Genomic DNA, 20,338 nt, shown 5'->3' with positions numbered 1-20,338 from the left:
AAATCTGTGTATCCGAGTGTTCTTCATTAGTTTTCATTTTTCGTGGATGTCAACAATGTCGCCTACAACTTATCTTCGTCGGGCATTACTTTACGGTGCGTGCGAGATAGCGACTCTTCCAATGTATTGATGCTGCGCAGCAGACAAGGCTCACCAGGATGTAGTCCCTGGGTCTTCCCACAAAATGCTGACCAAATCGAGCACTATTCATGTTGACTCGGTCATATATGACCTCGAAGATTCTGTCACCGCCGAGTCCAAAGAGCTGGCTAGGGGACTGGTCGCGAATCACATTGCCGGGGACGCCATGCAAAGGTCTATCCGAGGACCTAAAGAGGCCTCTGTGCGTATCAATGCAGTAGACACTGGTCTTGCACTGCAGGATATTCAAGTGGTATGAATTCGGGACCCAATCTACCCATTGCGTGCTGTGCTGACGGTCGAATAAAGACGCTCAAGAGGGCAGATAACCTCGACACAATTGTCGTGCCCAAGGTTCAGTCCGCAGCAGATTTGCATTTCGTTGCCGACGTCATTCGTCATATTGCCCCTCAACGGATATTCTTCCGGCCTCCAAAGACCGAGTTTTGCAAACAGAAAGAAAATGTACCCTCGTCACGGCCCATACATGTTATAGGTTTGATTGAATCCGCCCTAGGCCTTGCCAATGTATTAGACATATGTCGAGCAGGTCAAGCGTTGGGATTGGCAGGGCTAGGCTTTGCTGCCGAAGATTTCATGGCGAGCGTCGGGCTTTCGAAACTGCCAGATCGGCGGGAATTGCTCTTTGCACGGTCTGCAGTCGTCAACGCGTGTCGAGCCTATAATATTCCTTCCATCATCGATATGGTGTCTGTCGATGTGACCCATGGCACCGATGGCACGGCCTTGGAAGAGGAAAGTAGGGAGGGCCGAAGCCTTGGCTTTACCGGCAAACAAGCAATCCATCCTTCTCAGGTCGAGACCATACAGCGTGCCTTCGGCCCATCTGCCGAGGAAGTACAATGGGCGGCACAGGTCTTTGTGGGGGATATCGAATCGCAGAAGCAGGGCAAGGGTGCTTGGAAACTGAATGGTCACATGATTGATGCACCCGTCGTTAAGACGGCTACGGCATTGCTGGATAGAGCCAGGGCATGCGGCATAGATGTCGACACTCATATCGCAAGATTGAATGTTGGTGCCTTGGAGGAGAGGATGAACAGATCACTGTGATGTTGGTAGCATTAAACTACTGCATAATATGTTATGGAAATCTGTATTCCTTACATGCGCGAAGAAACGTTTCGACTTGGTAGTAGTAAATGGCTTGTTAATCCTGGTCTTGCTTATGTTTGATATGAAGTTTATACTACTCCAGGCTAAGATGCCTTTGAGAAGAGACCAGTCATGAATTTCAACTGCTTGGCTGACCAAGAGCTGCATGCCTAGTACTTGTTAGACCATTCTTGCCTAACTTGGAGATAGTGTACAAATATATATTGGGCATTCGGATGGCAATCATAGCCAATCTTGACCGTCTCATTTATATTCCAGTAGATAGGTTGAACTTCCAAGTTTATTCAGCCGATAAGCTTTGGGTCAGCTCAGGTACCGCTTCGAACAGGTCTCCGATTAGCCCTACGTCGGCGACTTGGAAGATGGGCGCGTCCGGGTCTTTATTAATGACTGCGATTACCTTGCTGTCTTTCATTCCAGCAAGATGCTGGATTGCCCCTGATATCCCGACCGCCACATACAGCTCTGGAGCGACCACGTTTCCAGTCTGGCCAACTTGTAAGCTGTTGTCGGCAAATCCGCTGTCAACCGCGGCACGGGATGCGCCAACTGCGGCTTTCAGAGAGTCTGCGAGAGGGAGAAGGACTTGATCGAAAGCCTCCTTGGACTTGAGGCCCCTTCCACCCGATACAACCCTCCCAGCGGTTCCCAGCTCAGGCCGATCGCTCTTAACCAAATCCTCCTGTACCAATTCCGCGCTGCGTAAGGTCCCTGAGCTTTCTTTCTCATTGTAGGTATCGATGGGCGCGGGACCGTCTGCGAGTTCTGCTGCCGGAAAGGCTGACGCGCGTACTGTGAGATATTTAACGTCATCGCTGGACTTGACCGTCATGACTGCGTTGCCGGCGTAGATTGGTCGCACAAAGACTGCTCATATTAGCCCATGAGTACAAATCGTAGTGGATAGAAATATTTTGAAACTCACCATCTTCAGACTCGACTGATGTTACGTCCGAGATAGGCTGGTGGCCGTTCAGGGCGGCAGCGCGTATCAAGGCGTCTCTGCTGAATACTGAGTTCGCTGCCACAACGTGAGTGTATTTTCCCTGTTTGGCATGTCTGGCAACTATGGCTGCGGCGTCTTCGGGGAGGCGCTGAGTCGTGCTCGTGGTCAGTGAATGATCAGAGTGAGATGGATGGCCGCTCGAAGGATTCATCAACACCTACAACGTGGTCTTGTTCTTGGGTTCCGGCAATGACGTTGGTCAAGCCTCTGATGGAGGCTGCCTCCTCTGCGGCTCCCGTCGAAATACCTCCTAGCAGGAGCGCAGTAACAGGGCCTTCAAGGCGGGCAGCAGCGGTGATTGTGCGTGCCGAGTCCGAAGATAATTGCCCGTTGCGAACTTCCAGGATTGCCAGTGTTGAAGCATTCCGGCTGATGCACCTCATAGGGTAGGGCACGTTAGACAAGCGCGCCCCAAGAGTCCGTGTCAAAGCGTTCATGATGATTTCACAGACACTAATGACTGAGCTGGTTAATTTACATGTGAACTGGCAGCCCAAGCATATCTGTCACTACAAGCTCGAATGTTATCACGTCTGGAGTACTGATCCGATGTTTAATAACTCTGTTGAACTAACACACGAAACAACTTGATTCATTACAATGGTGACGTGACCTTCGCAGCATGGATGGTTTTGCCGAGTCATGGTAACTCGGGATCGGCCTCGGATTCATGGCCCGAACCCGCTCGGCCTTGGTGGGGACAAACAATGTCAACCGATTGGTTCACGGTCCGGAAGGTAGTTACCCGGATACGTTTAGTAGCAAAGCAACCAGCTAAGTCGATACTTATGCTTGGACTTCGTAGTAGAGTGGTTGACAAAATATTCTAGCATAGCCCACTCAAAGGGAAGATGAGTCGGCCACTTCGAATCTTGGTTCCCCTTAAACGGGTTATTGACTACTCTGTAAGAGATGGATTCCGTGGTATCACATTTATGTGTGAACTTGAAGGTAGTTAACAGCTCTAGGTGAAAGTCCGTGTCCGAAAGGATTTCCAAGGCGTGGAAAAGAATGGTGTCAAGCACTCGCTCAATCCGTTCGATGAGTTGTCTGTGGAAGAAGCGGTTAGGCTGCGAGAACGCAAGCACCCCGTCGAAGAGATTGTTGCCGTTTCTGCAGGATCACACAAATGCCACGATGTACTCCGGACTGCAATTGCCATGGGTGCAGATAGAGCTATCCATATCAACATGCCGGAGGAGCAGGCAGACTCCATGGAGCCCCTAGTAGTTGCAAGATTGCTTCAAGCGGTGGCTAAAAAGGAACAGTCAAACTTGGTCCTCCTGGGCAAGCAGGCCATAGATAACGACTTTGGTCAAACAGGACAATTACTTGCCGGCTTGTTGAATTGGCCGCAGGCTACGCAGGCTAGAAAGATTGAAATTGACGGAGACATTGCCAGGGTCACGAGGGAGATAGACGGAGGAACACAGACGGTCAAGGCTCAGCTACCGATGGTGGTGACTGCTGATCTACGGCTGAACGAGCCACGTTATGCAACACTTCCGAGCATCATGAAAGCCAAAAAGAAGAAGATCGAGCAGAGGACTCTCAAAGACTATGGCGTGGAAGATCGAAAACTGCTGCAAGTTCTCCGGGTTCAGGGTAAGTACCACTAATGTTTTGTTCGTGCATGGAAACAATGGAGTTGACATGGAACAGAACCCCCCAAACGGAAGGCAGGTAGCATTGTCGGAGATGTCCCCGGCTTTGTGGGCAAGTTGCGGGAACTGGGTGCTCTCTGAGGACAGTACTCTTCAGCTGCGAATTCTTGAGATACTTGGGGTTTATCTATAGGCAGGTTTTGTACCGGAAGTGTATCTAATTCAGGGCATGGGTAACCAAACAAAGATGGCCAGACAGTTAAGAGTTGCAGTGATCACCATGTACCTTTTTCTTTTCCGTGAGATCAAACAAGACAACGTTAACCGAAAAGACTACTGTTATTGCCTTTGGTATAACCGTGACCTCTTGCTCCGTACAATGTGACGGGGGCAGACTTACTTGTTGACAACAGGTTGCTGTAGATTCAAACCGAGGTGCAACGTCAACAGAGGCATAAATACAGGGAAGACAGAGACTTCTTATCAAAGGTTTCATCATGCTTGCTCACAGGTAGTCAGCAATCACGTAATGTCTGCAACAAGATAATAGTCGTGGACTTCAGATGTGTTGTACTTCTAGAGCGCTGAACTCAGCATGCTAAATCCAAGATGCCTTATTATCTAATTTTGAACATTAAACACGTCATCAAGGAGTGCTTTTTCCTCAGCATAGTGAAGATGCTTGAGACCTGTAGCCGGACTGGCGCTCGTTCCACGACCCGCAAAGAGCACGCGACGTCCAGCAAGATGTTCTGTCTCGTTAAGGACTGCATCTAACCGATCGCGCATGTAATGCCACGCTCCACCGTTGTAGTGCTCCTCTTGCGCCCAAACAATCGTCTTCGCATTCTTGTACTGATCAAGGTTGGATTTCACCTCGGCCCAGGGGAAGGGATGAAGCTCCTCTATTCTCGTGATGGCCACGTTCTTGATGCCTGCCGCTTCTCTATGTTTTTGGATCGCGGCATATACTTGGCCTGAGCAGATAACAACTCGCTGTATGGACTCCGGATCTTCGATGGTGTGGCCGTGCTCGGGGTCGGTGATGACTGGTTGGAAGGTTGACGAGCCAGTGAAGTCAGCAATACCGGAGCGAGTCAGTGGGTGGCGAAGAAGAGACTTCGAGAAGAATATGACCAGAGCTATATGACAGTCAGTGAGTGATTTCTGAAGCTTGGCCTTCAAAAACATCAAGTAATCTTGAGGCAAGTCAAAAGGTCTGCAGGGGGCATCTGCGGGAAATACGTACGCTTTCTGTACTCTCTCTTCATCTGTCGACGTACAACGTGAAAGTAATTGGCGGGCGTAGTCATGTAGACCAGTCCCATGTTGGCATCTTGATGGGCACGCTCAGGTTCCGATGGGTATATCCTACCCTCCTCCGAGCAGAGCATCAAGAAGCGCTCGATGCGGGCAGATGAGTGCTCAGCGCCCTGTCCATCATAGCCATGGGGCAAAGAGAGGATCAGGCCAGACCGGTCAAGCCATTTCGTCTCGCCGCTGGCAATAAAGTTGTCAATGATGACCTGCGTGTTGTTTGCGAAATCTCCGAACTGAGCCTCCCACATGACGAGTGAGTGTGGATCTGCCAATGTCACGCCGTACTCGAAGCCCAGGGCACCAAACTCACTCAGCGGCGAGTTCTCTACCTCGAAGGGTGCCTGCTCCACGGCAAGGTTGTTCAGAGGTGTCCAAGACTCTCCAGTTTCCTGGTCGTGCAGCACGGCATGACGCTGCGAGAAGGTTCCCCTTTGGACATCTTGTCCTGTAAGACGCACAGGATGTTTCTCAAGACACAGGGTTCCAAAGGCCAATGCCTCTGCGGTAGACCAGTCTACCGTTCCGTTGTCCAGGGCCTTCTTACGGCCCGCAAGGATTCGTTCCAAGTTACTGTGTAGCTGAAAGTCACTGGGGACGCTTAGAGCCTTGGTTGCCACCTGCCCAACGATTGCTTCGTCAATAGCTGTAGTGACGGGTGGCAGAACTTCGTTCTTCAGACTCTCCGGAGACTTCAGACTCTGCCACGGGGCCGTAAATGCTTCCCGAGACGAGACAAATTCCTTGCTGCTGTCGTATATCTCGTTCAGACGGTTCCAGACGCTTTCGCGCAGGCAATCGATCTCTTCCATCGTGAACGAGCCTTCGGACACCAACTTCTGGACGTACTTGTCTAACGAGGGTGTTTGTGCAGCGACCTTTTGGTACATCAGAGGCTGCGTGAAGCTGGGCTGGTCGAATTCGTTGTGGCCAAACTTCCGGTAACAGATGATGTCCACAACGCAGTCGCTATGGAACGTGGCTCGCCAGTCTGCCGCTAGTTTACAGAGGAAGACCACCGACTCTACATCATCAGCATTCACATGGAAGATCGGGGCGTCGACGACCTTGGCAATGTCTGAGGCATAAGGGGTTGATCTGGAACAATGCAAATCCGTAGTGAACCCAACCTGATTGTTAACCACAAGCCGAATGGTGCCACCCACATCATACGCCGGCAAGCGCGACAAGCCAAGAGTCTCGTAGACAACACCCTGCCCTGCAATAGCAGCATCGCCGTGAAGAGTGACACACATGTTCCTCTTCTTCTTCGGGTCGTTGTTCAACCGCTGGGTTGCAAAGGCCCTGCCTGTGGCGACGGGATCAACTGCCTCGAGATGCGAGGGGTTCGCAAGGACAGAAATGTCCACAGTATGCCCGTCGGGAGAGACCCGCTGGCCCTGGTGGCCAAGATGGTACTTGACATCACCAGCCATGTTTCGCAGCATATCCGAGCGAACCCGCCCAGCAAACTCAGCAAATATGGCCTCTGGTGCCTTTCCATACACAGTTCCAAGCATGGTCAAGCGCCCGCGGTGACAGCTGCCAATTGTGATGTCTTGCACGCCATGGACGTCGGCGCTGTGGTCAATCATGGACATGACACCCGGAACGAGTCCTTCGGAGCCATCTAAGCCAAAGCGCTTCTCGTTGGGGAACTTGGCGGCGAGAAATCGTTCAAAAGACGTTCCCCAGACGAGACCATCAAGAATCCGGCGTTTCTCCTCTCGCGAGAACTTGGCCGGTTTGGGTATCTCGAGACGATCCCTTAACCAGTCACACTTGGCGCGGTCTGGGATGTGCAGATACTCAACTCCATAGCTGCCGCAGTACCTCTGCTCGCAGGCCGCAATAATGTCACGTAGGCTCATTGACTTTCTTCCCTCGGTTGCGTAGCGAGGAAGTATACCGGGGCCGAGGTTGAAATGGCGGTCCATGTCCTTCTCGGTAAAGCCATAGTAGGATGGCTCAAGCTCGACGGCGCGTGCGAGACCAGATTGATTGGAACCCACGTGCAAGGCATTCACTCGTTCACCCAAGGGATCCGTCTTGGCATGATAGTGTCCTCGGGACTGATACGCACGCACCAAATGCTGGACTTTGAGATGTAGTAACACCTCGGCTGCCTGGCCGGAGTCGAGCCCCGGTGCGGCCAACGGTTGACGAGAGGATACAAGTCCTGGTGGTGGCTGGAAGGCCTCAGATGCGGGCCTTGATCGATCCTCCATGTTACGGAAGTATGTCCTCCAAGAAACATGGACAGACTCTGGGTCCTGCTTCCACGACCTTAACATCTCGTCAATGTAGTTGGCCGCCCCTCCCTGCAGGAATGAGTCGGAGATGCTCTAGGTTAGCTTAGCATCAGCACCTTGCATAAGTCTTGTATACTTTTTTCTTCTACTCACCGGTGGTAAATCTTTATCTGGATCCGATGACCTAGTCATCAAGGGAATATCTTGGAACTGATGCTGAGCAATATGGCTCTCGCTCCCGGCCAACACCTCTGCGGCCGATGCGAATGTCCTTTGGGTGCATGGTAGGTTATTTGGCTGCACGCAAGAACAGGCTCCGGATTTGACGATGGAGCGGCAGTAACTGGCAGAGGTTATACGACGACACCGAAACTTCAAGGCTTCCCGCGCAACCAGCGTTCTTTGAGTATAGAGCATCGTCGTTGACGGTGTGCGTGTTCCCCAAAGCTTGGTGATGCTTCCAGATTTCTCAGGCGCAAAGTATGTATGATCAGGTAACATGTAACCCTGAAGATTGCAACTCCAGTCTAAACAGTAAGTGACCGTGGTGATAATGAGGCCAGGTACATAGGCATGATAGCATGGCCACCTTGACTCCCGGCATTGCCAGACAAGCCTCCGAGCCTGACCCAACAATTGCTCACACGCACTTCCCCGCCGTCGAGGTACCCCCGGGCCGAACGGATGTTGGCTCACATAACTCTATGAGCATATCCGTGATCCACGGAAACTCAAGCCGAGGCTCCGACTCCCGAATTTTAGCGTGCAGATGCGGAACTGTGACAACTCCGAATGTCTTCCCACTAAACATGCTAGGTTATTCTTGGGCCCAATTTCAAACAAGCCTCAACTTATAATACTTGAAAAGAAGTCTTGCACTACTTGGGCTTCCTAAAGCGATAAGACAGAGAAGTTACTGGCGAAATTCACGACCTCAAACGCAAAGAGCATCTAGGTTCATACTAGCTATATTAAGTACATTGCATAGGTAGACTGATAAATATCATAATATTAAGGCAATAGAAATATTCTTAAGAGTCTCTTAACAAACTACATATTTGTTACTCTCATATCTAGAGTTTTGCCCTTGGTGATATAACTAGAGATGTGAACTGGCGATGCGGAACACAAGAGAGCTTGAAAGATTGACAACTGCCGCCACTTTTGTTGATCATTTTCTTTTTGACAGCACACGTCTACAATAGTTGTACAACCCTGGGAGATTGAATAGAAAGCCGAGTCTCATCAATGTCTCGTCCTTCTCCACACTACTCAAGGAGCATCCGAGCGGGGTCCTCGATATAGTTCTTAACGATGTTCAGGAAGGAGACGGCTTCTCTACCGTCAATCAGTCTGTGGTCGTATGTTACGGTGATATACATCATCTGTCACATTCATCATGAGCTCGCCGATATACCGGGAATGATTCAAAAAGGAGCACCTACCGGTCGGATCTCGGGCTTGCCGTCCACGGCAACCACACGGTCTTTGATTGTGTTCATGTTGAAAACCGCAGCTTGTGGATAGTTGATCACCGGCGTCCCGAACAAAGAGTTAAAAATGCCAGGATTACTGATGGAAAAGTTGCCACCAGTGAGATCATCCATGGTCAATTTGGCTTCTCGGGCCTATACGTCAAGTCATGGAGGTTAGTTAGCAGAACGAAATGCACTGGCGGAGTGATAGACTCGCCTTCTGTGCCACGATGGCAATCTCCTTTTCTAACTCGATTATACTCAGCAAATCACAGTCTCTTACCACAGGTGTCACTAGCCCCTTAGGAGAGGAGACGGCGATGCTGATGTCGACGTAGTCTCGATAGGTGATGACCTCACGATCCGTGTCGATACTGGCATTGATCTCGGGGACTTGCTTCGCAGCAAGAGCTGTGGCCTTTGCAAAGGCACCCATGTAGCCTAGCCTTACGCCATACTGCTTAGCCACGTCTTCCTTATGCTTTACCCGCCACTGCATCAGAGCCGTCATATCAATCTCTTGAACCGTCGTCAGCGAGGCACATGTATTTTGAGACTGTTTGAGGCGTGTAGCAATGGTTTTGCGCATGCGTGACATTTTCTCCTGCCAAAAGTAAGCATTTCCGAAGGAAGACACTGTTATGTTACATCATGGCTTCTGGATATTCGACACATACCATGTGCTCGCCTCGCAGGGAGGATTCGCGTTTCGGGTCAACAGCATGCTCATCGATGGGCTGTGGTAGGCTTTCCGGTGAAGAACTTGTAGAAGCTACGCGCCCTGCGGAGCCTGTTGAGCTTTCGATTGCCTTCTCTTTGCTTTCAACACTCTTGCTTTCTCCGGGTTCTTTCTGTACGGGAGCCGGGGCATCCTTTGCGGTTTTATCGGAGGATTGCTTTTCGGGAACGTGAGACGTAGTGGCACTATCACTAGGGCCGGTTTCTATGCGGGCGATGGGCTGACCAACTTTGACAACATCGCCTTCATGAGCCAACAGCTCAGCAACGACTCCCTCCTCGGCTGCGTTGACTGCCACATCGATCTTGTCCGTCTCAATGCTGGCAATCTCTTCATCCGCTCCGATTCGGTCCCCAACCTTTTTGTGGATGGTTGCAAGTGTGCCCTCGCTGATAGACTCGGCCATCGGAGGGACCTGGACAATAAGATCCGCATATCGAGCTCCACTGCCACTGAAATGACGGCAGGATGGCGTGTACGGGATTTGGATCTTTTGATGGGCACGTGCCGCATCTCTAGCCCCTGGGGGAGTAAGCCGAGAGGGCCGAGCCACGTATTGTAGCGGTCGAACTTGCAACGCCGCCCGTTGACAAAGAGTTTTCCCAAGCATCTTTGTCCAGTATGTGGAAGTTGGTCAGAGAGCAAGCGACCTGGAGTGCCTTTTAGGATTGATAGAGCTGAGATCAAACTACGGAACAAGGATTCGCCCTTTACAAATGCAATTGCGGCCGGGCCCATTTGGAACATAATGACCGAGCTCTCGGTCAAGGCCCAGACGAGGGACGACGGAATTTCCTTTCCGGATGTTTCTTCCGAAAGGCGTCGAGCTCGGGTTCGGCCTCGGGTTTGGGTCAAGCGTTGACCGGCCCCGCACTCCACATGCCTCAAATATTCGAGTTTTCTGTAAGGACTTCAAATCATGTACGTACGTTATAAAGTTCAATAGCGTTCAAGCCACTATTCACAGTTGCATAGGCCTACGAGGTTCTTCGTTGGCTTACTTTGTTCATCATTCTTGTCTAAGCTTTCAATACCTACCTCCCGTCGTAACTGATGGCTGGGCCTATCGAGATTGGGAAGTCTTGAATCATGGCAAAGTATTTGCCACTTACACTAACATGTTAAGGATTCTCTAGACACTGTCAGGTGCCTAGTTACAGAATGTATCGGAAGGCCTTGTCCTGGCGATCAGTCAAGTCTGAATCAATGGCCACGCCACTCTGGATGCCCTCGGCACGCCCTTGTGATTCCACCATGTAGTCAACGTGACCCTCTGTCGCCTTTCTGTCCCGCAGTTTGTTTTCCTTGTCCAGCAGAAATGCGTAAACGACCAAAGTGATCATCAGGTAAACCAATGAAGCAATGCTAAGGATGCATCCCTTAAGATACCGGGGCGCGTCAGCCTCGGTCCAAGCCTGAGGTGAGATGATACAGCCGACGCAATAAGCCACGAAAAACACTGTCGTGGTCGACGACTTCTTCGTGTTTCCTTTCACGTTGCTAGCCATGAGAGCCGAGCAGCTGCTGAGCAAGCAAGTGACGGCATTCGCCATCCAGGTTGACACAACGATACCCCAAGACTTGGAGGCAGGCAGCGTCGCAAGCAATATGGCACCGAGAAGAGGAATGCAGCACAGAAAAAGGGCCGTACACGTTCGACTGTACTTGCTCTTGACGAGACGCGGGACAAATGCTCCAAACCAAGTAGTCAGAATGTTCAGGGCACCGCCGGGCAGCCCCACGAGCATTGTAGTATACTTATCGTAACCGAAGCCGTTGATAACGATTGAGGAAAACTGCCGCCAGAGTTAGCAAGACCTGCAAATCAACGGTGAGGTCAGAATCTACTCGCCTTGATTATGGCTGTCGTGAGAGTAATACCAAGCGCCATTGATACGTAGAGCCAAGTGATGGGTGATTTGTAAGCTTCGTTGAACTGAGATCGGTTGAAGTCTGTGCGATCGCGGGTGCTGCGATCTATAGCGAGCCTCCTAGTGGCGATTTCTCGTTGGCGAGGCGTCAGAAACCATGCTGTCATGGTGTCTCCTGGGAGCAGGAAGTAAAACAGCAGCCCAGACGTGACAGTCAGCCCGCCAATGAGAAAGAAGAGTACCCGCCAGGACTCGATAGCCAGTTTGGCACGACCGAGCCCGAACATTATAAGTGCATTTGTGATTTGAGCGAAGCCATTCATAGATACCCAAGTGGCAACGCGGACAGGGTGCTCTCGACGCTTGTACCAGACCGAGGTCAACATGACAAAGGCTGGAGAGACGGCGCCTTCGGTTAAACCGAGAAAGAATCGTGCAGCCATCATTCCCCCAAAGTTTTGGGGGAGACCTACACAAACGCAGGCCACGCCCCAGACAACGATGGTGCAGCCGATGAAGGTCTTCAAAGGCAGTCGGCCGAGGAGGTATGCAGCAGGCCAGTTGGAAAGTAGCTGACCAAGGTAGAATGCCGAGACACACCAGCTGTACTCTTCGCCAGTCAGGTTCAAGTCTGACCGCAATCCGAAGATGGCAGCGTATGTAATAGATTGCTTGTCCAAGTCTGTGTTGATCAGCCTGTTGTTCTCCAATTCCGATGATGGGGTTGGAAGAGTGTCAGTAACAGAGTAGACTCACACATGCAGAAATATACCAAGGTCATCAGAGGGAGCACATGGAGATCGAGCTTGCGCACGACTTGCCTCTCCTCGGCTTCATCGATAGCCTCGAAAGTGACATGGGTGCCGTCTTTGTGCTCGATTTGGGTCGAAGCAGTGGTGAAGTCCTTGTTCTTTATATCCTTTGTATCCATATTGCGTTACTATTTGGTGGATAGTTGTAAATACTTGATCGAAACGAGCACGAGTTTGATGACAGGAACAAGGGAAAGGAAGATCCCTGTGGCATTATATATCAAGTTCTAAGACCTTAGTGGAAGTCTCGGCCAATCTAGGGTGTTATGTTATTAGGTGGCCTCTCAAGGAGACTCTTCCCGGCCCTAAGTTCTCAAGCCGGATCACACTATGCGGGGTTTCTCTCAGCCGGGGGAACTCAGTCCGGGGAATTGGCGGGGTAGGTTTGGTCTTGTGACCAGTGAAGTCAAGAGTCTCCAGTTCTACCCCATGATAACGTCCATCGAGTGGGTGAGCGAGCCATTCTACCCCGCGTGGGTTTCGACTGATCTGGGGTCCAGGCCTTCGCGCTGGTCTTTTGTCGATCTCCTGAACGGGATGAGCAATCAAGTCATTGGCTCCTGATGGAGTTTAAGGCACGAACCCCGGGCATGAATTCGGATCGATACCGGAAACTGTTCCCGAGCCCAGTCTTCCATGTAGCTCAATTACAAGTCTCGGTTGTTGGCTTCTAAAGAGCCGAACTCATATATTGCACAGTGGGGTATGAGTATTGATTAGATTTAAGTGGTAAAAGTGTCTGATGTTTTCGCAGCGAGTTGCTATAAAGCACAATGGTTTACCACGTTCTACCGCTCGGTATTACATGAGTATCAAATAATAAATTTGTTTTGTCTCGATCGTTTCCTCTGTCAAAGAATGGGTTCTTCCTGGGTTGCTAGCGACATGCAATCCGAGGTAGATACGGTCACTAAGAACCTACAGCAGAGGACAGAACCTCATGTTCCCAATGGCATTCTCCATACACCACTCATGAGAGGTATCTTGCCCTTCATCAACGGAGGCATTTCTGGTATGATTGCAACCACTGTCATCCAGCCCATCGATATGGTCAAGGTAAGCATTGAACCAAAGTTAACTCCCGTAAAATGACACGTACCCTGAGTACAAAACAAGGTGCGGTTGCAACTTGTCGACAGTAGCCAAATGGGTGTGCCAAAACCCACGCCACTTTCGATAGCAAGGACGATTCTCGTCCAGGGCAGGATTCTCGACTTTTACGCCGGCCTGTCCGCTGGTCTCTTCCGTCAGGGGGTCTACACAACATCGAGGTTGGGGTTCTTCGATATGTTCATGAAGCGCCTGCAGCAGCACCACCAAGAACGAAATACAACGGTCAGCTTTGCAGAACGATGCGCCGCCGGACTCTTAGCAGGTGGCCTTGGGGCTTTTCTAGCAAACCCAGCGGACCTCGCCCTGGTCCGAATGCAGGCCGATGGCCTCCTCCCAGCTGCTAAGCGGAGCAACTATAGGTCGGTCGTCGACGCATTAGTATCTATCACTAAAGCGGAAGGCGGTAGGGCTCTTTGGGCCGGAGCGACACCGACTATTGCCCGAGCTATGTCACTGAACCTGGGCCAGCTTACGTTCTTCTCCGAGGCCAAGGCCCGACTAAAGACACGGACCCAATGGTCGGCATCTATGCAAACCCTGACAGCAAGCGCTATTGCTGGCTTTCTCTCTGCCGTTGTTGGTATCCCTTTCGATTTTGTTAAGACGCGGCTGCAGAGACAGAAGCCAGGCCCTAATGGCAAGCTAGCCTATAACTCCATGGTCGACTGCTTTCGAAAGGTAGCCGCGGAAGAAGGCTGGATGCGATTTTATCGTGGCTTTGGAACGTTCTATTTCCGAATTGCACCACACGCGTAAGTTACCCAGTGTTTATAGGTATTGTTCTGACGCTAACATGTGTAAAGTATGATAACATTAGTTACAGCGGACTACCTTGGCTGGATAACAAGTTAGGGTATGATACTTATAGTCTAATTATTGAAGGGGGGAATTATAGTAATTATATTTATCATAAAGTATGAAATAGTATATTCTCTTATATCCTATTAGAAATAAGTTATTAAGTTTTAAATAATGTAGAGAATATAACTAAGAGTTACCTACAAGGGCGTCCTTGTTATTGGGGAGCATAAGAGTTGTTACAATAAATTTCCAGATTAGGGAGGATCTTCTGCAGCTCACACAATACGTCCGAAGAGTGGTTGGTATGCTGCCTAAAGTGTGTTTTTAAGAGTCATATTTTCAGTTGATATAGCTGATAGCTGGTGCTTACATCGCGCGCCTTACCTCGGATCCACTAGTAACACCATTGATCTGGGCTAATATATATAATTAGCTCTGGTGACCAAGTTCCTCGGCCTTATGATCTTGAACAAATGAAATATATACAGATATAGATAATACGTATTTTATACTTTATCATAAAGCCACAGATTAATGTGTTATATGGTGCTAAGTAATAGGTCAAAGTGCCATCTTAATGATTATGTGTTATAGATTAGCGTGATTTCTGTAATCCTTTAATAAATAAGTTAGTTCATTTAGGCGCTAGGTGAAATGATATTATCTCTGCTTTCCTTCTATGGGTTATTGGATGGGCCTGTTTTAATAGAAAGAGAACCAGACCAGGTTTTATTTATGGCGCTTAGCTTGCCTTGTATTTATATTGTAAGATATTGAAGTTATTTCATCTGTTGCATGAATTTGGTTATGGCCTATCCTGGAGAAACCAGCACTGACTTATGTCTAAAAAATTTTTAACTTAACTGATTGATTTAAGCGAGCAACCCACATTCCAAAAGCTAAGCCACTCAACGCCACTATAACCAATGTCTTTTATGATCTTATATGTCACTTCGATTATATACTGGGCTTTTAGAGCAATGGGACTCTAGGTAAGCGTATACCAACGGCATCTTAGTACTGCAACATGAAGATTCAAATGCATGGACTCGACCATTCAATCGTTTTTCTGAATTAAAACTGGCGGTCGGATTGACCTTATCCACTGCCCATTTCTCATCGATTTCCACTTCCCCTTCTCAAGTCCGCCCAGTAGCCCGTCAGCAATAGCCTCCAAGATCTCTAGCGCTAGACTTTCTATCATCAAGCTAATGCAACGTACCGCGATTCAATTTCACCCTTGAAGACACTTACATTATATCTGGACCGAGCGCGTGTCTCTGCACTATATAAGCTCCTGTCCTTGTTCACGTTTTCCGTGGACTTGATGATTGCGAGGTTGATTTCGGATGCGATTAGAGTTATCATCCAGCCAGCTACGCATTGATTTCCCTAATTCTGTCCAGGTCCATGGGCCAGGCTCCTTGGCAGCGTGGTCAACCTTGTTTATGAAGTCGATGGTACCGTTGCTTAGAACCGTAATTGACAAGTGACTTTTAAAGTGAGACTTATCTTAAACATTGGCGTGAGTATGTGTACCTCTAATTTGGCTTGTAATCGATATCTCTGATTGAGTTCTTGCAAGTTCCAGCCTTACTAAATGCAGGCTCCGCAAATGGCATTCATGAGGTCAAGTATAAGTACTACTCAGATGCCACCAAGTCATTGGCACTTGAGATCATATGTTATCACCCTGAAATTTATCAAGTATAAGAATGTCGAGATATGACTTGCAAATGGCCTGATCAAGAACCCAAAGTGACAACTCAAGTAACTTGTAATTTAGACAAAAAGGTCCCTCCTACTCCTAACCAGAGTTTTGCCCCATGAGAAACTTAACTCTCCTTCCTCCTCGTCCGCCTACTTACAATGAAAGTGGGGCTGAGTTGACGCATATTGGTGAGATCAAACCTGACACATGGGCCCTCTGAGCTTGCCAAGCAGCCCTTCACTGTTATTGCCTGAGTGGGAATACCTTGAGGGTTCTTGGAAAGAGCGATTGTGAGAGCCTTATTCATTGGCCTTCAATTTGCATTGCATTGGTTGGGTCCTGCCTCACCTATTGCTTAAAGTGTTAGTTTCCCGGTGTTTATACCCTCCAGTATGCATATTGTTCAGTTTCAGGCCGTCAAGGTATTCAACCTTGTTCTCCCATCTGTGTCCAAAACTGAAATCCATTGGTCATGTCGCCTTGTCCGTTAACGCAATGAAGCAGCATTTCTTCCTTACCATCTAGCGACGACAGCGAGCACTTCCGTGCAAGATGAAACTACCATCCACAGGACCCTCCCTCTGCCTTTCTCGAGTCCTTTCATTCCTCTCGATCCAAGAAATGACAACAGTAGGCTGCGCAAAGCACATAGCCAGAATATCAGGCTTCCAGATCAGACAGGAGTTTTAGCGAGTGCCGGCAAATTGGAAAGCCCCCCCAAGTAGGAGTCTCCTTGAAATGGATTTGGCTCGAATTTCAAGCTTTTCTGCTAACATTTCAGCTAGCCATAGGAGACGTGGAAGGATTGATAGTATACCTAAAAGAATTGCGGCGAATCCTCTTTCGTACTCCAAGCCAGGTCCGCACTGTAATTCAATCAAGGAATTCTATTACTAGAGCACTATTATATGGTCCCCCACGAAATTACATCCTCACGCACCTGATTAACCAGCTTGTTGTTGTAGGCATCTGCCTCCTCATTATACCCCTCTTGAAGATCTCTGACATGCTCTGGTACCTCTTGGAGCTGATTGTACGCGCTGGGAACGGGCTGCCCCATACGCTCTACCAGCGGAACATATCCCGACCACACATTCGCCACGACAGCTGGATCCTGGACATCCTCCTTGTCATCTGCCGGCGGCCCTGCGCGGACCTTTGCACTGCCGCTGGTCACTCGAACGCGCAGGACCTGCGTCTGCAAAAGCTCGAATTTGTTCGGGGGCTGGCGGACCTGGTCCCATCTACCGGGGATGATCTTATTGGTGATCAGCTCCAGCGCCCACAGCTTTTCTGACTCATCTGTGACCAGAGCTGCGTGCCCAAACAAGACTGCTGAGCGGTAGTTGCACGAGTGGGTGAAGGCGCTCAGGGTCAAGATGAGACCGTCCACTTTTGCGACGGATACGCACACGGGCAAACCTGCAAGTCCATTGTCTATTGCCTCCCTCGACAAATTAGCCATCCGGGCCGAGATGTACCCGTGGATATAGCAGTCCTGGGGCTCGTTCAAGCCGGCGCTGGGATGGTCAAAGTTTCCCATGGCGCCGAGCATGGGGATGGTGGTTGGAAAGGGATCTTCAGCGTCAGGCTGGAACGAGACGTGGAAGACGAATGACCGATTCATGATGCTGTGAACTGTTTCGAGATCATATGAAGCGCGTTTGTCGGCTAATCGATGCACTTTGTTGTGCTGGCCAGCTGGATATCTCAGCTGATTCCTCATTGTTGTAACTGCCAGGGGCGATATGACGGTGAAAGAAGAGTAAAAGGGAGCTTGATGTAGTAATGTGATGATGAGAAATCCATTTTCTGTTAGTGGTGCGAAGGTCCTTCTTTTTATGTTATTATGAATGTCGTTATGGGAGGAAGCCTGATCGGCTTTTCGGAGCAAATAAAGCATCAATCGTTATCGGGGATAAAACCCGACGGCGTGTAGTGGCGCTAGAAGTCAATGGCGATATGCCGAAAGTATCCGAAATGAGGGGCAGCGCGTCGGAGACGTCGGACTCCAGCACATCATTATTTCCAGCATGCAACCAGATCAAAGCGCAACAGGAGGTTCTGCACAGCCAAGAACCCCAAGATTCCGACGGAAGAAAGCAACGGCGTGCCAACGATGCAGAGCAAGAAAGCAGCGGTGCGAGGGCCAGGACCGGGGTGCGTGTCGAAACTGCACGTCTGCGCAAGCTGGTGAGTCTTGTGATTATCATTCTTCCCTCTGTAGTTCATATCTAAAACCCTAAAGAATGTGTACCTGCCAGCCATGAGCCTACAGGCACGTACCTCGTCTCCTACGTACAAGACCTTGAGCAACGGGTTGCGCATCTTCAGGGACGCCTCAACCAACGCACGGCCGAGTCCATAACCCAAGATTATCCCGAGTCTGGTAGTCCTCCAGCCCGAAATTCACAGACAAACATTTGTCCAGATTTACTGAGCTTCACTGACCCTCTTCATACATTCTATATGCCCCCGATAGCATCTCAAGGGAATTCATTCGACCTCTTGACATACCCAGCCGACAACTTGTTCTCCATCTCCCAGCCGCTGCCTGCAGACACTGCGCACTCTCTTGATCCCCCAATAGCCGCCGTCGTGACCGATATTTCAGTCCGTGAAGGCGCCTCCTTCTTCCAGACTTACTTTGAGATCATCCACCCTCGTTACCCGTTCCTCGATGTCGAGGAATGTAGCACAGCGTATCTGAAATGGAAAACGGGCGAGATAGCCACCTGTAGCGACAGTGCCTGGTCCATGTGCCTGTTGAAGCTGGTGCGTACTCTACCTCCCTCCTCGTCTCAAACTAACCAACATAAACAGATCTTTGCCAACGGTGCAATCCTACAGCATGCGTGGTTAGATAACAGGACTTGGCAACAACCGGAACTGATCCTTCAGGAACAGAACATCATGGCTGATTCTTCTTTCAAACCACTTGCTCGCGTCCAGGCCATGCTTCTCCACGCCTTCCACGAGCTTCACGGAGAGAGCACAGCCAGAGTCGTGCATATCGTTGGTGTTGTTATGCGCTTTGCAATCTTGAACGGCTTCCACTGTCTCACTAACGATGGGTCTCATGAAACGGATATGAAGATTAAGGCTTGGTGGTGCATCTACTGGTAAGCTTAGAGCTATCATATTAAAAAAGGTATATCATTAACATTCGTTAGCTTAGACAAGGTCGTTGCAATAACGCTGCATATTCCTCCGTACCCGCCTGATGAGTGGGTTGAAACACCTGCATATCATATTAAACCCGAGCCGCAATTCTTCATGCCCTGGGCTGCTGATGCCCCAGGTTCTTCAGGCGGGGTCCTGTATAGTTTTGATCTACGCTATTTTGCGCACATGTGCAGGGTCAGGCAGCTTCACTCCGAGATACTCACCTTTTCGCGACAAGTCGATCCCGACTTGATGGATCAATGTCTTGGGAAGCTGGGGTTAGAGATTGATAGATGGGCCAAGAGCAAAGATGTCTTTCCCAGTAGGTACGTGCAGCTACCTCTCTCTTCAAGTTGCCTTCTGGGCTGACAACAGGAATAGCCATCTAAACACCGAAGGCCATGCAAGCCCTCTTGGCGTAGTCTACGTCGCACACATGACTCGAGTTGTGCTTTATAGCTCGGTTCCCTTTGAAACAGCGTCAGAGACCACAGATAAACTTCTCCAAGCCTGTTGTGACTCCTGCGCAACGTTCAGGGCTCTTCAAAAGAGAAAGCATTTACCAAAACATTGGTTTGATGTGAGTACTGATATATAAGTGTTGGAAGCTTATATGCTAATTTGCAAGATGCTCTTTATATTCAAATTAGGCGTGGTGATAATATACATCATCTGGCGGCGAGCCATGCCAGTATCCAAGGCTGTCGATCGTGCCATCAGGGACTGTACTGCGATACTTTCTATTTTTGCAGATCGATCACAGAAGGCGGGCATCTACAGAGACTGCATGGACCTTCTAGCAAGCAGCATATCAAGAATCTCTCCCCTCGGGAACATCGACGCGGAATCCAAGCAAGAACTCGCAGCCTTTCTTAGTCAGGTCGAGGGAAACGGGCTTGCATCTCATGTTCATACCAAGTTGTCCGAAATTTGCAAGGGCAGTATTACAGAGACGGATACATAAACTTCAGAGCTCTAAATAACCGATAACAATTCACTATGACTCGACCTCTCCAAGGCCAAGCGTGGCGATCCATGCAGCTTTGTCGGTCTTCCTCCAATGATGCGATGCAGCGTCATGACAATTCCGCTCTCGAGACATCGGCTTCCGCCCAGCCTTCACCTTGTCGTATGTACTGGTAGGCCCTATGAATTCAATAAGCGCTTGATGTTCTATCTAAAGGAGTGACGAGA

The 20,338-nt window shown here is 49.6% G+C and overlaps 9 protein-coding genes across 9 annotated transcripts; 4 read left to right on the top strand and 5 right to left on the bottom strand.

The window, feature by feature from the left end:
• Nucleotides 1-55: 55 nt before the first annotated feature.
• BKA55DRAFT_653450 (Pyruvate/Phosphoenolpyruvate kinase-like domain-containing protein) lies at nucleotides 56-1,215 on the top strand (the record flags this gene model as incomplete). Its single annotated transcript, XM_046197370.1, has 3 exons — nucleotides 56-95; nucleotides 165-391; nucleotides 451-1,215. The coding sequence occupies 3 exons, from the start codon at nucleotides 56-58 to the stop codon at nucleotides 1,213-1,215; spliced, it is 1,032 nt and encodes a 343-aa protein (XP_046043998.1).
• Nucleotides 1,216-1,558: 343 nt separating this feature from the next.
• On the bottom strand, nucleotides 1,559-2,721 carry BKA55DRAFT_544676 (electron transfer flavoprotein alpha-subunit; the record flags this gene model as incomplete). The annotated part of the gene is made up of 3 exons (XM_046190738.1): nucleotides 1,559-2,145; nucleotides 2,204-2,372; nucleotides 2,446-2,721. The coding sequence occupies 3 exons, from the start codon at nucleotides 2,719-2,721 to the stop codon at nucleotides 1,559-1,561; spliced, it is 1,032 nt and encodes a 343-aa protein (XP_046043997.1).
• A 414-nt stretch (nucleotides 2,722-3,135) lies between these two features.
• BKA55DRAFT_523584 (electron transfer flavoprotein beta subunit) lies at nucleotides 3,136-4,029 on the top strand (the record flags this gene model as incomplete). The annotated part of the gene is made up of 3 exons (XM_046188652.1): nucleotides 3,136-3,189; nucleotides 3,253-3,889; nucleotides 3,947-4,029. 3 exons carry the CDS (start codon nucleotides 3,136-3,138, stop codon nucleotides 4,027-4,029), a joined length of 774 nt encoding a protein of 257 aa, XP_046043996.1.
• Nucleotides 4,030-4,509: 480 nt separating this feature from the next.
• BKA55DRAFT_695754 (thiamine diphosphate-binding protein) lies at nucleotides 4,510-7,958 on the bottom strand (the record flags this gene model as incomplete). The annotated part of the gene is made up of 3 exons (XM_046200199.1): nucleotides 4,510-5,030; nucleotides 5,138-7,550; nucleotides 7,611-7,958. The coding sequence occupies 3 exons, from the start codon at nucleotides 7,956-7,958 to the stop codon at nucleotides 4,510-4,512; spliced, it is 3,282 nt and encodes a 1,093-aa protein (XP_046043995.1).
• A 767-nt stretch (nucleotides 7,959-8,725) lies between these two features.
• Nucleotides 8,726-10,281, bottom strand: BKA55DRAFT_598310 (2-oxoacid dehydrogenase acyltransferase; the record flags this gene model as incomplete). Its single annotated transcript, XM_046196223.1, has 4 exons — nucleotides 8,726-8,842; nucleotides 8,903-9,085; nucleotides 9,150-9,536; nucleotides 9,610-10,281. 4 exons carry the CDS (start codon nucleotides 10,279-10,281, stop codon nucleotides 8,726-8,728), a joined length of 1,359 nt encoding a protein of 452 aa, XP_046043994.1.
• A 544-nt stretch (nucleotides 10,282-10,825) lies between these two features.
• On the bottom strand, nucleotides 10,826-12,654 carry BKA55DRAFT_710826 (major facilitator superfamily domain-containing protein; the record flags this gene model as incomplete). Its single annotated transcript, XM_046200793.1, has 3 exons — nucleotides 12,299-12,654; nucleotides 11,569-12,224; nucleotides 10,826-11,467 (listed from the first exon to the last, which is right to left on the bottom strand). The coding sequence occupies exons 1-3, from the start codon at nucleotides 12,471-12,473 to the stop codon at nucleotides 10,826-10,828; spliced, it is 1,473 nt and encodes a 490-aa protein (XP_046043993.1). The 5' UTR covers nucleotides 12,474-12,654.
• A 558-nt stretch (nucleotides 12,655-13,212) lies between these two features.
• On the top strand, nucleotides 13,213-14,319 carry BKA55DRAFT_695751 (mitochondrial carrier domain-containing protein; the record flags this gene model as incomplete). The annotated part of the gene is made up of 3 exons (XM_046200198.1): nucleotides 13,213-13,410; nucleotides 13,471-14,219; nucleotides 14,271-14,319. The coding sequence occupies 3 exons, from the start codon at nucleotides 13,213-13,215 to the stop codon at nucleotides 14,317-14,319; spliced, it is 996 nt and encodes a 331-aa protein (XP_046043992.1).
• Nucleotides 14,320-16,607: 2,288 nt separating this feature from the next.
• On the bottom strand, nucleotides 16,608-17,880 carry BKA55DRAFT_580984 (uncharacterized protein). Its single transcript, XM_046194002.1, has one exon. It carries the CDS (start codon nucleotides 17,703-17,705, stop codon nucleotides 16,884-16,886), a length of 822 nt encoding a protein of 273 aa, XP_046043991.1. The 5' UTR covers nucleotides 17,706-17,880; the 3' UTR covers nucleotides 16,608-16,883.
• Nucleotides 17,881-17,959: 79 nt separating this feature from the next.
• BKA55DRAFT_695749 (uncharacterized protein) lies at nucleotides 17,960-20,108 on the top strand (the record flags this gene model as incomplete). The annotated part of the gene is made up of 6 exons (XM_046200197.1): nucleotides 17,960-18,172; nucleotides 18,251-18,754; nucleotides 18,803-19,101; nucleotides 19,153-19,470; nucleotides 19,526-19,724; nucleotides 19,773-20,108. The coding sequence occupies 6 exons, from the start codon at nucleotides 17,960-17,962 to the stop codon at nucleotides 20,106-20,108; spliced, it is 1,869 nt and encodes a 622-aa protein (XP_046043990.1).
• Nucleotides 20,109-20,338: the final 230 nt, after the last annotated feature.

Source organism: Fusarium redolens, assembly GCF_020744475.1.
Source record: "Fusarium redolens strain MPI-CAGE-AT-0023 chromosome Unknown BKA55scaffold_19, whole genome shotgun sequence".
NCBI lineage: Eukaryota > Fungi > Ascomycota > Sordariomycetes > Hypocreales > Nectriaceae > Fusarium > Fusarium redolens.
Note: the sequence above shows the minus strand (reverse complement) of the source record. Positions and strands in the feature narration are given on the sequence as shown.